At 39.3% G+C, this 16919-nt stretch overlaps 1 protein-coding gene across 1 annotated transcript; it reads left to right on the forward strand.

The window, feature by feature from the left end:
* Nucleotides 1-393: 393 nt before the first annotated feature.
* On the forward strand, nucleotides 394-5125 carry LOC116130509 (IQ domain-containing protein IQM3). Its single transcript, XM_031416244.1, has 9 exons — nucleotides 394-766; nucleotides 878-992; nucleotides 1078-1143; nucleotides 1315-1403; nucleotides 2339-2426; nucleotides 2615-2761; nucleotides 2861-2953; nucleotides 3323-3424; nucleotides 4613-5125. The coding sequence occupies exons 1-9, from the start codon at nucleotides 501-503 to the stop codon at nucleotides 5114-5116; spliced, it is 1470 nt and encodes a 489-aa protein (XP_031272104.1). The 5' UTR covers nucleotides 394-500; the 3' UTR covers nucleotides 5117-5125.
* The last annotated feature ends 11794 nt before the right edge of the window (nucleotides 5126-16919 follow it).

Below are 16919 nucleotides of genomic sequence, written 5' to 3' on the forward strand. Positions count from 1 at the left end.
TGAGGTATACAATATACTTTTTACTTTTTTTAACATTTATTCATTTATAGGAAAATATGAATAAAACAATAAAAAGTATTATAGACTTTTTATCGAAAAGTCTTAGATGATTGAACTAGACTACTACAGTATTCAACTATTCATATTCTATAGTATAAGTATTGGAGGTACGTTAATGTATTCCAACCTTGGGGACGAAATTGGAAATAACCTTTTAAACTTTCAAGTCTTCGATCTTAGAGTCAGTCTCTGCCACCCACACCAGTTACTGACTCCCAAGCGCACGCTGGAACAAGCGAATACACTTTCACTCTCTACTCGTGCGCGTATGTCAAACTCCTCCATTAAAATAAATCCACCCAAACTGACAGGTAGATAATAAAATTCCCCAGGAAAAAAAAAAACCAGCCATTACTATATATCCATCCACCCTGCTTACTCTGAAACAGAAAAGCGCCATCTCTTTCTTTCTTTCTTAAACGGAGTCGTTTCTTTTATCAATGGAGGTTGTGGATACTCAAGCTTTGTCAAACTTCGATCTCCAGTCGAAGTCTCCGTTCTCTTACATGAGCATTTCCGCTTCCGACTCCCGTTCTCCTCTGAGTTCCGAGTTTTCCGACGAGGTTGTGAGTGGAACCATGGACGCGCCGCCGGACTCGTCTTCTCAGTCGAGTGCTGCGGCAGCCGTGAAGCTTCAGAAAGTTTACAGGAGTTATCGCACACGGCGGAGGCTGGCTGATTCGGCTGTTGTAGCGGAAGAGTTGTGGTAGGTGCACAGAGTTCTTGTACTACTACTTGTTTTCCATGGTTTTTTTTTTTTTAAATTAATTTTTTCTTATATAAATTAAGTTAACAGTAAATGGTTGTGATATTACAGGTGGCAAGCGATAGATTATGCGAGGCTGAATCATAGTACGGTGTCGTTTTTTAATTTCTCGAAATCAGAAAGTGCGGCTTCGAGATGGAATCGAGTTTTCTTGAATGCTTCTAAGGTTGTTAAACCAATTTTTATAATTAATCTCTTGTATTTTTCGTTGCTGTTATTAAGATTTAACTGGGTTGGTTGACTTTTGACAGGTAGGAAAGGGCTTGTCCAAAGATTCTAAGGCTCAAAAATTGGCGTTTCAGCATTGGATTGAAGCTGTAAGTTGACTTTCATTTTTTGCTTTTTTTTCTTTTAAATAATTTTTAACAGCATTGAGTTTTACCGGTTTATAACTTAAATGGTATTCTGTGTAACGAGATGATGGTGAGTTAGTTTTTAGTTGAATTTAAATATTGTATTATGTTTTTTAATCTGTTGTTGGACTGTAGATCGATCCGCGGCATCGATATGGGCATAGTTTGCATATGTATTATGAAGAATGGTGTAAAGCTGATGCTTGTCAACCATTTTTCTACTGGTGAGTAAATTTTAGTTCCGTGGAAAGTTCATACTTAACCAACAAATAATATAAGTTTTTAATAAAAGAAAACAGTGAATAATTAGTTCATTACTATGTGCACAATATTCAAGCCGTGATGCCATGGTCCAAATTAAATCATTTATGGGGTAATAGTTTAAGGCTGCTTATGAATTTTGTCTGTTACTCTGTCCCATAATTGGCAACAACCTTTGTATCAAATATGTCGATAGAATTGTCTTTTTGAATGAGAGGATTACCCCCTCTTATAACCCAGTGGGCTTGAGCATGCCTAGTCATGCCTGTTGATAGAGGTAGTTGTTGGTTCTAACTCTTCACCCTCACTTAGTTCAAGTGGGTCTAGCTCTAATACTATGATAGAATTTGAGGTGAGTCCGACTCCTCATCCAATAAGACCTTTTTGAATAGGAGGATTACCCCCTCTTATAACCTAGTAGGCTTGAGCGTGCGTAGTCGGTGTGAGACTCACAACATTATTGTGTTTGACAGATAGGTCTTTATACAGTCTCACAAATTTTTTAATGAAGGAATTAGAAATGATCTGATTGATATGGTCTTGATCTCCATGTGTATCTTTTGGAAGTCACAAATTCTTCAAATATGTAGTAGAATGGTTGCTGATTTTCTTTAATAATCACATGGAAATTGGACACTAGATAAGGACACTAGAGAATGTGAGTTTGGGTAGTTGAGTTTCTCTCTAGAATAGCAATAGAATGGTACAGAGGGAGTAGAATTACATACTTATCTTTCTTGAACAAGAACCAAATCCAAGTCTTTAAAACCAAAAATTTGAAATTGGAAAAGAACAAGAAGCAAGGGATGTTTTGATCTTTACTTTTAGTGGTCGCCTTTTACAAACCAATGCTGCAAAAGTATTGAAGTTAATGCAATGTTATCTGTATGCTATGCAGGTTAGATGTAGGAGATGGCAAGGGCCTTGATCTCAAAGAGTGCCCAAGATCAAAGCTTCGTCAACAGTGCATTAAATATCTGGGACCTGTATGTGCTTTGCATAATTCATATTCAAGATATTGTAATTGATGTTACTGCATCAGTAGAATACATATTTTGAAATGTCTGTATGAAAATAGTCCAGTTGTAGCAACCTAACATGCTTTTTGTTTTCCTTCCTCTCCCCCTTTCTATTTGTCCCCCTCTTCCTGGTGGCTGATATTTGCTGAAATTAGAAAGAGAGGGAACATTATGAATACATTGTTGTCCAAGGGAAGATTATTCACAAACAAACTGGAGATCTCCTTGACATGAATAAAGGACCACAGGGGGCCAAGTGGATATTCGTTATGAGCACCTCAAAAAGACTTTATGCTGGTGAGGTAGGAATTTAGAGAATGAAGAACAACTTTTGACACCCTTCTCCTACTTCTTGTGGTCTGCTATATTCCAAAATAACTAATTCACTTTTTACCTTCCAGAAAAAGAAAGGAATGTTCCATCATTCAAGTTTCTTGGCAGGAGGAGCTACTATAGCTGCTGGAAGGCTTGTGGCAGAGCTTGGAATTCTGAAGGTATTTTTCCATAAGGCTGGGCAAGTTGTTAACAGTGTTAGGAGATGCAAGAGTTTTGCAAAACTCAATTATTTAGTATGGAAATTTGACTTGTGGAATAACTTTGGTAAACCTTTTTATTAGAAGGGTTTATTATTGTTATCCTCACCACTACTAGTTATATATGTATACCCTCATTTTGTTGTTTACATTTTGAATACTATGTTAGTTGTTGAAAATCCATCACTAGTGTGGCATTGAAGAGAGAAGCTGCCTATCTTCACCTTCAATTCACAGAGGCAAATGCACTTTAGTGGTTATCCCTAATTTAAGCTATGGTCTAATGTGGTTATGTATGGCATCTGATCCTTGTTTATCTGTACTTCACAGTCAATCTCTGCATATAGTGGGCATTACCGGCCAACAGATGACAGGCTTGATATCTTTTTATCCTTTCTCAAGGAAAATGGAGTGAACATTGATGAAGTTGAGGTAATTCTTCTATAGCAACGTAGTTGTCCTACACATTTGTGAGTTCGACAATGTTGAAATTTCGCTAGCAGAAGTCTGTGTTGTGGAACAGAAGTTGGGTCAAACATGGTTGAGCGGCTCAACCCCTAGGCAGTTGCCTAGGCCCCATATAGGGGAAGGCCCCACCAAGAAGTTTATATTATATTATATTTATTTTAAAAAGATATATAAAAAGATATAGAGTTTTACTAATTATGTTCTAATTAAACCGTAAAAAAAGAAAATATATTTTCTCTTGTAAGTAATTAATCTTATGGAAGATTGAATAAAATTATTCATTTTGCCTGGTTTTTTAAAACAGAGTGACATCAAACATTATACTGTAGTAACGTGTGGGAGTAAAAGTTCTTTCACCAATATTATATGTTAAATTATAACTAGTTTATTATTTACAACATTCAGTTAATATATAATATTTTCAAACTCAAATACTACTAAATTAAACGTTTGCATATAAGTTAATCTTATGTAAAATTTAATCTCTATTATTATACTATTCAAACTTCAACTTATCTTTTTCACTTTATGAAATCATATTCTTGTCAGTTTTGGATCTTGAAAGAGTAAGAATAAAGATATAATCATTTTTATTCTCATTCAACCAAATTCCAGTTCTAAAATTATTGTGTATTTTTGTTATTGTATTGTTTATTTCAAATTAGTATTACCATTTTTATTTATTGTGTATGCTTATTTATTAAATGTTTGTTTCCAGTTAATTTTGAATCTTCAGCATGTCTAACAGAATTTTTATATAAAAAACATAAGAAAAAGTTAAGGTAGACTGAAAAGTTAGTTAAATTGCAAAATATAGAATTTTCAATAACGTTATCATGAACTTTAAATGATGTAGAATGAACTTTAAATGAAATATATTTAGTAAAAGAATAAATTAATAATAAGTGGATTCTATATGAATTATCCTATTTTTAGAGTTTTGGCCTTAGGCCCCAAATGTCCTTGAGCCAATGTCAAAGTCTGTCTAGCTGTCTCTATGAAAGTGACTGTATAAAACCCAAACAGTATTTGAGATTTTCTATGGTTCTGATAGCGTTTTCCTTTTTTGAAACATGGAGGTCATAATATTGGCAGTCTAATTTATTTCCTGGTAAACATTTCTTTATAGTCATTAATGGCATCATTTTCCAGATACACAAGGCAAGTGAAGATTATTCTGATAGCTATAGTGATAGTAAATCTGTCAAAGTTGAGACTACAGCTGAAGTGTTCAGTAACTCTGAGCTTGCAATGGCCAAGGAAAATCTGTCTTCAGAACAACCATCTGAAGTTAAACAAACGGAGGGTAAAAGTAATTATCAAAGGACTTTATCTGGAGGTCTTCAGAGCCCGAGGGCTGAGGTGCCTAAAACTGCTATATTGCAAAGGATCAACTCTAAGAAAGCAGCGAACTCGTATCAATTAGGAAATCAGCTCTCGCTTAAGTGGACAACTGGAGCTGGCCCAAGAATTGGTTGTGTTGCTGACTATCCTGTGGAATTGAGTGTGCAGGCCTTGGAGTTTGTTAACCTATCTCCGAGAACTCCTACTGCACCTCCCTCGCCATTTCCCTCCAGGTCCAGGCGCATTACTCCTCTTGCATCACCGACTACCGCTAATGCCACATCGGGTGCAAGTCATGAGTATGGTATGTGATATCAGTTAGATGCCTTCTTGCTAGTGAATGTATAATCTGTTGTGCTCTTTTTGTCACTTCTGCCTTTAATAGGATTATGAAATCAGATTTTCTCCTAAACGTCAGATTGTTTTGTGATGCCCGTAAGTTGTTGTGGTGATAAGTATATGTGTATACAGTTTATGGGATATATTGAGTCTTTCTCTTAGATAAGTAAAACCATTTCAAAATACAGATAATTGTGTGGATCAAATTCGACAGAGAGTAATGGCCAATTAACGAGAGAGGTGACGTAAACGTTAGTTTTAATAGATTGTGCAAAATCAATGAACTGAAAAGAAATCTTGAGATTCATTAGAATTCTGATGTTCTAAAACAGAGTCTAACACCACAGTTTAGGGTTAAAAAAAGTAGATATCAACAGTAAAAAGATCTAGGTTGAGCAATTGGGCTTTCTGTCCAGTTATTGTTGCCAAAGAAGCCCTTCTCTAGCTGCACCAACATCAAGTGCAAGTAGTGAAAATGGAAATTAATAACTCCAAACATAAGCAATAGAAAAAGAACCGAAGCTATAGGATTAGGATGTGTTTGTTGTGTTGTATTCGACGGCACAAACAGCCCTAAAATTTTTAAATATTTATTTGGAGAGTTTACTACCATGTGAGACATCTTGTTTTTGTGCACTTCTTTTTAATACGGTTGGACATTGGAATTCCAACTAATTTTAAATAAATATAAATATTTTGACTTATACAGTAACTTAATTAAATTATTTCATAAAAAAATTAATTTACATTAAGAAAAGTAAATTACTAAGAAAAGAATTAAAACTTTTTAGTTGTTAAAAATATATACACAAATTGAAAACCTTCATAGATTCGAGAATAAATTAATTCAAATTTGAAACCAAACCCTAATATTAAAAAGTCAAATTCTAACTTGAGATTTAAATTATCTTAAATTCAAGGGTTTTTTTTTCTTTGCCAAAATATGATGATTGAAGATCCCATAAATGTAAAAGAAGTAGAGTTTTATTTATTTTTTGGTTTGACTGTTAAAAAATTACAGTTAATTATATAGAAAAGAAAGGTTATATTGAAAAGAAAAGTAAAAAAGGAAGCAAAAAAAGAAAAAAGAAAAAAGAGGGATAAATAATATGAGAGGTTTTAGTGGTATTTTAATGATAATATACAATAGTATATATATAATTAACTAGGTTAGCTCACTCTAAATACCTCCCTTGATTAAACAAGATTCATTAATGTGAAGAGATTAGAGATATTATCGAAATTGAAATGTGTTTAATTTTTAAAGAGAGGAGATGGAAGACATTTGCCCTTCCTAAATATTGCAAGATTGTATTGTATATATACCATTTGACACCCCTAGGTTTGATGCAAAAAATTATTTGCCTCTAAGTTTAGGAATCTCAAAATAGAGTTTTCATTAATTAAATAAATAGAAAGACATTTAGAATAAACGGTTGGTAGTTTTAATTAAATGACGGACCACTTTTACAATAAAAAAAATTATAATACAGTATAAAAACAGTTAAGCCGTTTGCTAAAACTGTTAGTCGTTTGGCCACTTTCAACCGTTTGTTTGCAATATATATTCTATCGTTGCATCTAACTAAAGAAAACAGTATTTAAGGGTGACAACAATAATTTTCCAAAATTAGACAAAAAAACATTTTTGGGTCAAACCTTAATAAATCACTATCTTTAATCCTCCAAGGCTTTCGTAACCAAATAAGTGTTAAGAGTATATGTGCTTTTCTATCAACATAGTTAATTCTATGTTCTAAGATAATCTATTTAGAATAAAATATAAAAAGAAGACGCATACACCATTACCTGGTCCTGAATAAAGGTAAGAAATTTGCTTCGTAAAAGACAATACTCTCAAGGCTTGCAGGCACCTGAATATTTCATTAATTTTCCTTTATATTGGCTTAATTAAACTCTTTAATCATATATAAGTATTAACCATAGAATACAATAAATTCTCACCTTCCTTTCCGAACCCTGACAAAGCTCAACACAGGCAACTTTCAAACCCAATGCTGTGAATTTCAGCATCAAAATTCATGAAAATACCTTGAGCTGATGAGCGTAAGAATCCAACTTGGTAAAATCAATATTTTGTTGACTCCTGTAAATAAAAACACCATAATACAGAAAAAAAAAAAAAAAAAGTATTACAATGCTTGTTCAAGTAATTTGAGATTTACGTACATATATTTTTTCAACTCTGTTATAATTCTTTCGGTGTCATTGCAAAACAAAGTGATCACTTCATTCACAAAATCAGGATTACTTGAATCTTGCAGAGCTTGAATTTGAGAAAATTGGCTGTCCAGCATGCCCTGAAATGCATTTCACTCATTATTTCTGACCTGGTAATTTCAAAAATGATGGCAAGATATGAATGAATTTAACGAAGCTCTTGATTTGTGCTTCTTGGGAAGGAAACGCCATCTTCACTGAGATTATGGAGTGTAGAGAATTGGATAAAATGAAAGAGAGAAAAAGTAGAACCAATTAAGATTTTCTTTTACAGAGATGCACCAAAGTCAAACTCACTTTTATCTTCTCCAAATAGATTTTTGTTCACACGGGTGAATTTCATTTTCCTCCTTTAAACATCTTAACGACTTTCATAAAGTATTAGAAAACACTTTTTTTTTATATATATACTTTATGATGGGTTTTAAATATATTTTAAGGGGTTTTCAGTAATTTTATGAAGATGATTAATATTGTCAAAAAATTATTGAGGGCGTTTGAGACTGTTATCTCTAAGGGACGAATTAGATTAACCCTACCTCGGACACTTGCAACATAAAATTTTATTTTAGAGAAAATGACACATTCCCACCTGAGGTCTAGCGAAATCCCAAGTTGATACCATTGGTTGCATTTGTTCTTGATTTCCATCCTTAAAGTAATATCGTTTCCTTTATTTTAACAAATTCCTAATTTTTCACTATAATACGGTACACGTTAGTACGCTAAAGTATGTTGGAGCTTTCTTTGGCCGAAGAAGGGCTCATGTTAGTGTTAGGGCCAAGAATTGTCCTTGGCCCAAATAGAAGAACGGGACTGAATGAGGAAGAGACTAGACCCAATCCCGATGCGGCCCCATCCGGATTAGGCCCATCTGATACGAGATATAGTCGGCCCAAACCATCGGGTCCGGGCCTCCAAATCCCAGTTCACTTCCTGGACATATCACTTTCCTATTCTAGATCAGTCTCCTATTCGAGGTCACCTTCCTGTTCAGGTCACTTTCCTACTAGAGGTTACTTTCCTGTTCGGGATCACCTTCCTATTTGAACACTGGTAAGACAGCTCACCGCCGCCCTAATTCCTCTAGGATTTGTATCAGAGTCACATTAGGACTTCTACTCCTACCAGGACTGGGAGACCAGACAGTCACTATATAAGCAGAGGCCAGCCCTCTCACAAGGGACATTTAGATTACATTACACCTTCACACCCGAAGCTCCTACTTGAGAGCTTCACATCATTGCCGTAGTCACAGTCCCCGACTAGACTTCCGGTAAGGTTTCTACTCCCTAGCCCTCACTATACTAGCCTCTTTCAGCCTTGCTGACTTGAGTGTCGGAGTGCCTACAGCAAACACCACCCAGGTATTTTTCGTTCGTTTCACACTTGTTTCTCTACGTGTGCAGGTGCAGCAGATCGCTAGTGGCCTCAACCTTACGGGATCAGACCCCCCTTCCGTACAGGTAGATTTTTACGTCTACAGTTTGGCGCCTACCGTAGGGCCTCTAGCAATCATTTAGCTCGACGAACCTTGCTATGTAGAGGAATTTTCCATGGCTGACCCTTCAGACAAAGCTAACTCCGGCCTCGAGGCTAGATTGGAGGCTCTGACCGCTCTCATGCAATAAAATTCAGACAAGATGGCCGCACTGGAAGTCGAGAACAATGCACTCCGGAGCGAAAATGCATCCATCACAGCCGAAAACCAGTCTCTTAAAGAGAAGGTGAGTCAGTTCTATGATATGGAGCTTCTGCCTTGCCAGGTACCTCCCAATCGATTCCGCGCCCCAGTTCCATCCATGCAACCTCTCCAAACCCTAGAGCACAGACCCTCGGCCTCTGGTAAAAGGCCACGTTTATTAAGTTCATCGGTGGTCGACGACTCGATCCTGACTCATGGAGGAAAGGATCTGCCAACAGAATCCCATTCATCCGATCCACCTCAGTCTTGAGATCAAGACGCCCAAGAGACAGAGACCCCACACCTGCAAGACCAACCCATTCTTACCATCCAGCCTCACCTCCAGTCAACCATCCCCGCACAAACACCATTCAGCTCGGCTCACCTTCACGGGTTGAACGGCCAACCTAACCAAACTATAGCACTCGAGCCCACCCATCCTGATGGACCGAACGAATATCAAACAACCCCCTTGACCATTCATGTAGGGCGAAACACCAGATCAGTTACCATAGGAGTTATCTGACCAGAGGGAATGAACGGAGATCCGGGCTACCAGGGTGTGCACGAAGGAATGATCCACCAGACTACACCGCGCGGGATGACCCAACAGAATATGCCAAGGACGAATGCAATGGTTGACCCAGTCAAACGGGATGACCTAGTGGTATCCCCCTCTCCTATGGAACAGGTACTGGCTAAGAGGCTGGCTGATGTAGAGGCAGTGATGAGGCGCATCCAAGGAATGCCGGTCCCGACCAAGAAGAGCAGGCCTCACTGTTACATGGATTCACCCTTTGTGGACGAGATCGCCCTAGCCGACATGCCCCGGAAGTTTACTATTCCCAGCGTGAAACCCTACGACGGCACAACCGACCCAGATGATCACATAGCCTCGTACAAGCAGCGGATGTTCACTGTCTCAATACCCCGAGCACTGAAGGAAACCTACATGTGCAAGAGTTTTGGTTCAAGCTTATCTGGTCAAGCACTCCAATGGTACACAAATCTCCCAAACGGTTCCATCGACTCATTCGCTCAGCTTACCGACACCTTTGTGGAGCAGTTCGCCAGCAGCAAGAAACTCGAGAAGCTGTCGGCCGATCTATATAGAGTATACCAGAGTAGGGGAGAGCCATTGAGAGAGTATGTCAGCAGATTCAACAAAGAGAAGATTTCCATCCCTTCCTGTAACCCTGAGACAGTCGTAGACGCCTTCAAAAAAGGTCTCCTCCCGGATGGTGAACTATACAAAGAACTGACAAAGCTAGGTTGAACCACGATGGAAGACGCCTTGGCCAGAGCAACGATTCAAATAAGGTGGGAGGAAGATGAGATGAATCAGACAATTCACGCCAGGTATGTCTGAATGCAGAATGACAGGAGGCCAGAGCTTAGATCGATTATAGGCCCTATAAGGTCATCAAAGAAGCAGGGAAAGGTGCCTACCTGTTCCAAACTCCCGAAGGCAAAGACATCAACAATAGTTGGAACGCAATCCATCCCACATGCTACTACTTTTAGGTGAAATCAATCTAAATATTTGTTGTCTTTTCATTTGGTGTTTAAAAAGGATGAGTGGGCCCATCCACTGCCTTCATAGACAGTCGGTCTCACGGCCTGAATTCAATGAAGCATTATTCAGCAACTGACACCTTCGAATCAGCCTTGCCCGATTCATGAGCTTTCACACTTCGGATCGGCCCTGCTCGATCCACGGATTTACATCTTCAGATCGATCCTACTCGATCCACGTAATTACACCTCCGGATCGACCCTGCTCGATCCACAGATTTACATCTTCAGATCGACCCTGCTCGATCAAATGTTTATTACACCTTTGGATCGACCTTGCTTGATCGACGGATTTGCATCTTCGGATCGACCCTGCTCGATCCACGTAATTACACATTCGGATCGACCCTGCTCGATCCACGGATTTACATCTTCAGATCGACCCTGCTCGATCAAATGTTTATTACACCTTCATATCGACCTTGCTCGATCCACGGATTTGCATATTCGGATCAACCCTGCTCGATCCACATAATTACACATTCGGATCGGCCCTGTTCAATCCACGGATTTGCATCTTCAGATCGACCCTGCTCGATCAAATGTTTGTTATACCTTTGGATCGACCCTGCTCAATCCACGGATTTACACATTCGAATCGACCCTGCCCGATCCAATAGATTTACACCTTCGGATTTGCATCTTCAGATCGACCCTGCTCGATCAAATGTTTATTAAACCTTCGGATCAACCCTGCTCGATCCATGGATTTACACCTTCGGATCGACCCTACTCGATCCAACAGATTTACACCTTCAGATTGGCCCTGCTCGATCCACGGATTTGCATCTTCAGATTGACCCTACTCGATCCACGTAATCACACCTTCGGATCGACCCTGCTCGATCCACAGATTTACATCTTCAGATCGACCCTGCTCAATCAAATGTTTATTACACCTTCAGATCGACCTTGCTCGATACACAGATTTGCATCTTCGGATCGACCTTGCTCGATCCACGTAATTACACCTTCGGATCGACCCTGCTCGATCCACGAATTTGTATCTTCAGATCGACCCTACTCGATCCACGTAATTACACCTTCGGATTGACCCTGCTCGATCCACGGATTTACATCTTCCGATCGACCCTGCTCGATCAAATGTTTATTACACCTTCGGATCGACCTTGCTTGATCCATGGATTTGCATCTTCGGATCGACCCTGCTCGATCCACGTAATTACACCTTCGGATCGGCCCTACTCTATCCACGGATTTGCATCTTCAGATCGACCTCACTCGATTTACGGATTTTTTACACCTTCAGGTCGACCCTGCTCGACCCACAGATTTACACGTTCGGATCAACCTTGCTTGATCCACGAATTTACACCTTCGGATCGGCCTTATCCGATCCATGAATTTACATCTTCGAATCGACCCTACTCGATCCACAGTTTCATCTCCGGATCTGCCTTGCCCGATTCGTGGATCCACACCTTCGATCGGCCTTGCCCGGTTCATGAAGCTACACATTCAATCGGCCAGACCGAGTGAAGGGTTCTTACACCTCAAAATCGACAAGTCATCGACCCAACCCAATGGAGAGTTCACACGACTCAGCCACTAGGCTGCACCAAAATCTGAACACAAGCATACGACTCAACTCCACCATCCTCACTCCCTAGGAACCAAGTATTGGACCTCCACTCTACCCGACTGACCGACTGACCGACCGACCGACTCAACTCCACCATCCTCACTCCCCAGGAACCAAGTATTGGATGTCCACTCTACCCGACTGACCGACCGACTCAACTCCACCATCCTCACTCCCTAGGAACCAAGTATTGGATCTCCACTCCAGCCGACCGACCGTCCAACTCAACTCCACCATTCTCACTCCCCAAGAACCAAGTGTTAGATCTCCACTCCACCCGACCGACCGACCGACTCAACTCTACCATCCTCACTCCCCAGGAACCAAGTATTGGATCTCCACTCTACCCGACTGACCGATCGACTCAACTCTACCATCCTCACTCCCCAGGAACCAAGTATTGGATCTCCACTCTACGCAGCCGACCGACCGACTGAACTCCACTATCCTTACTCCCCATGAACCAAGTATTGCATCACCACTCTCCCTATGCCACCGACTGACCGACCGACCCGATCTTTTCAAACTTTGATTATCACCACTCACCTCACCCCACGCCACCGATCAACACACAGACTTAACCTGTCTAAAGATTCAATTGCCCTTCCTACCTGACTGAGCCAACACATTGCAACAGGCCGGCTCCCGCAACGAAGCCGACACTCCCATGCTTCACATCCAGGAGATTCTCCCAATCGGGGTGATTGGCTAAGAGCAGTCTAGCACTTATTCATCCTCGAGGCGATCAAGCCAAAAGGCCTCGCCCATTCGGTCTTCCACAGCGGACGAGTGGGCAGCCATGGGTCAAATGTTTGCGCATTTTGTTTGACCCTTTGGCATCCAATAAAGAGCACCGTGGAATCACAAGGGCAAGTCTTACGGTCCAACAAGCCGGCCGAGCCGATTCCATCCCACTCGATCACCTGAGTACCCTAACCGAACGAACCTTTAATTTAACATCGTCTCCAACTCATTCGACTTGGCATGCCGAGCGGATACCCCTGTCATGGGATTTTAGTTCACTTCTCCAGTCGGCAGGACACACCGAACGAGCACTTGAGCCCCAGAAGTCTCGTTATCTCAGTCTCTTCAACCCTTCACACCGATCGGGCACACCCTCTTGGGGTGATTGCACATTCTGGATCAGCTTTGATACCGAGCGACCCTTGACTACGAATCACCTACATCAAACTGGTCAGCTATGTCGACAATCTACCGTCCAAGAAGGGAGATCAAGCGCGCCTCGGTCGTTTCTACTCTCTGACTTAAGAAAAACTTAACTCAAAGAGTGGGGGGCAAACTGTTAGGGCCAAAAATCGTCATTGGCCCAAATAGGAGAACGGGACTGAATGAGGAAGAGACCAGGCCTATTCCCGATACGGCCCCATCCGGATTATGCCTATTTGATACGAGATACAGTCGGCCCAAACTATCGGGTTTGGGCCTCCAAATCCCAGTTCACTTCCTAGACCTATGAGCAAGTCCAGAGCCCACGGCACCCACAGATCACTTTCCTATTCTAGACCAATCTCCTATTCGAGGTCATCTTCCTGTTCAGGTCACTTTCCTACTCGAGGTTACTTTCCTGTTCGGGATCACCTTCCTATTCGAACACTGGTAAGATAGCTCACCACCGCCCTAATTCCTCTAGGGTTTGTATCAGAGTCACACTAGGACTCTTACTCCCACCAGGACTGGGAGACCAGACAGTCACTATATAAACAGAGGCCAACCCTCTCACAAGGGACATTTAGATTACATTACACCTTCACACCCGAAGCTCCTACTTGAGAGCTTCACATCACTGCCGTAGTCATTGTCCCCGACTAGACTTCTGGTAACGTTTCTACTCCCTAGCCCTCACTATACTAGCCTCTTTCAGCCTTGCTGACTTGAGCGTCGGAGTACCTACAGCAAACACCACCCCGGTGTTTTCCGTTCGCTTCACGCTTGTTTCTCTACGTGTGTAGGTGCATCGGATCGCTAGTGGCCTCAACCTCACGGGATCAGACCCCTCTTCCGTACAGGTAGATTTTTACGTCTACAGTTAGCAAAATTTATGAGTTTTATAATACATTTACAAATGTGCGTTGGAGCTTTCTTTGGCCGAATAAGGGCTCATGTTAGCAAATTAGATGGGTTTTATAATACATTTACAAATGTTTAAAAATTATAATGGAGCGACTTTAGAAGATAAGAAAGGGGGCGGGTTGGCCAAAGCACCATTCCTTTTTGTTTATTTCCTATTTTTTCATTAAATATGATTATAAAATTTTACTTCTTATGATTAAAATATAAAAATTTCGATATATAGGAAAAAAAGGAATTATAAAATTGGAGGCCTAAAGAAAAAATTCTTCTAAACATTTATGAAATGTCTTGTCATGAGATAAGGAAAACAAAGACTAGAGAAGGGAGATAATGTGTTTAGGGTTTATCAGAATTATGATGTTAATAGTGTTTAAACTAGTGCTCTTACAATGAATTTGAGCAATATAGGTAAGACTAATAAACTAAGGGACAATCAACAAGAGAGCATCGGTTAAGCAAAATAATATGTTTTTTGAGGAAAATGTCACATTGATCAAGAGAAATTCATGAAGTAAATCCCAAATATTAAGGAATGCATTAAATAAGGATTTAAATGTTGGAAGTATTAATTTATCTGAGTTTCAAAATTTGAACCAATTTCAAGTTTACAACTTGGGGGGCCAAAGGGGTAAATTCACTAAGCCCGAAACAGTTAAACCCAATATAACAATCCATGTTCAACGAGCCTAAAATAAATGATTAAGGGTCCATAATATAAAAATATAAAATTGGCCAGAGTGAGAGATTTAGGCCATTAAGGGTCCAAACTTGAGAAGTCTGCCCATAGAAGTAAGCAGGCCCAAATATGTTGGACCGGCTGGTTGGATCAGTGATATCAGCATGTCCACCAGGTCTGAAATCTAGCAAACACTCCCCTATAAATTTACACATTAGTCTTTTTAGGTTTAAAATCTAACAAACACACTCCTACAATATGGGTAGGAAACCGTGAAGCACCTAGGTGATGTAAACGACAATTTGCAGCCAATCGGAGTTTGGGATGATAAGGGTTTTGATGTAGAGATGAAGGTGATGCTGATAGTGATGTTAAGCAATAAGTGGGGTGGTTAGCACTAGAATCTGCCATAATTAGGGAGGAAGCTGCCACTTTCCGTGAAGCAAACAAGTGGTGGCGATGATAATCGACGGTCAATCAGACATTTGGATTATAGGGGTTTTGATGTAGAGATGAATGTGATGTTGATGGTGGTGTCAGATGGGGTGGTTAGTATTAGAATTTTTCGGAATCAAGGAGGAAAACATCGGAATCGTCGATTTTGGGTGGCCTAGTTTTGTCATCGGACTAGTTGGACCGGTGGCTCACTATTATTCTGGTGGCCCAACCAGGGGTCAAAGCGGGTTAACTTCTAAGAACAATTTTCTGGTGTAACCCACTTGGCTAAGCCCCCAGTTCCCAGTTTGACCGGTCGAGCTGGTCGGGTTGGGCCGGGTTTTAAAACATTAGGAGTAACAAGTAAGTTCTTCTGGTTGATCTTTGTTGGAATTGACAACCACTTCAACAATAAGGGGTTCGTCTATAAGGGGCTACGCACACGGGGACCCGCTTTTTGTAAAAAAATAAAATTAAGATAATCAAATTGAAAGTTCAAAAGAATTAAAGCTAAAAAAAAAAAAAAAACGATAACCCTTTCCAATAATTAACTAAAGAACATATTACAATAAGAAGTATAATAAACAATTTTGTTGCAAACTGAAATTAAATAAAACTATGTTCGACATTTGTTAATGTGAAATCTTTACTTTTTCCAACTAATTTTTCATCAGATATATAATTTTGAATTTCGAAACAATTAAAAATTTACAGTTATATATTGCTTGTAATTTGATATATCCCATCGCAGAAACTTTTTCCTCAATTAAACTATCCTTTAGTTTTAAATATGATTTGAAATAGCATCTATGAATAAGGGCTTATGAGAGAGAAGTGGGGTGTTAAAAAAGCATCTTAAAATAATTTAGTATAAGGATAAAATTTGTCATTATAACAAATATTAAAAAATGGAGCTTCTTTAGTGGGATGGCAACAGTATTAATTAGATCGGTTAATCGATTATGTGAAAAAATATCCATCAATATCTGTTCCAATCAAAAGATAAAGAAAGTAAGATATCCATCAATATCTGTTCCAATCAAAATATAAAGAAAGTAAGAAAGCTCGTATTAATAACTCTTAACAAAAAAAAAGGTCTCTTAAACTAAATTATTCAGTCCCCACCTTCAACTTTAAAAGAGGTTTTAATTTTAATAAAATATTTTATTTTTCTTCTTCTTGTATTTATAGATACTAAAATTAAATAAACCAAAATTCACAATTTAAAACATTCCTCCTATATTAAGAATTAATTTTTAGATTTAATATCTTTCTTAATCCATAGTAAGCTCAACTACACACATACATATATATTCGTTCCCACTTCATTTTAATTTTTTTTTTTACCGGTAATTACTGAGAAGCCATCTATTATTTTAGTGAGTTAAAAAAACAAATTTTCTTAGTGTTTGAAATTTTTGTGTGGAAATTATGTTACAATGATTGTTATTATTAATTTTTTGAGGGAATG

The sequence above is a fragment of the Pistacia vera genome, unplaced genomic scaffold (assembly GCF_008641045.1).
Source record: "Pistacia vera cultivar Batoury unplaced genomic scaffold, PisVer_v2 Contig222, whole genome shotgun sequence".
NCBI lineage: Eukaryota > Viridiplantae > Streptophyta > Magnoliopsida > Sapindales > Anacardiaceae > Pistacia > Pistacia vera.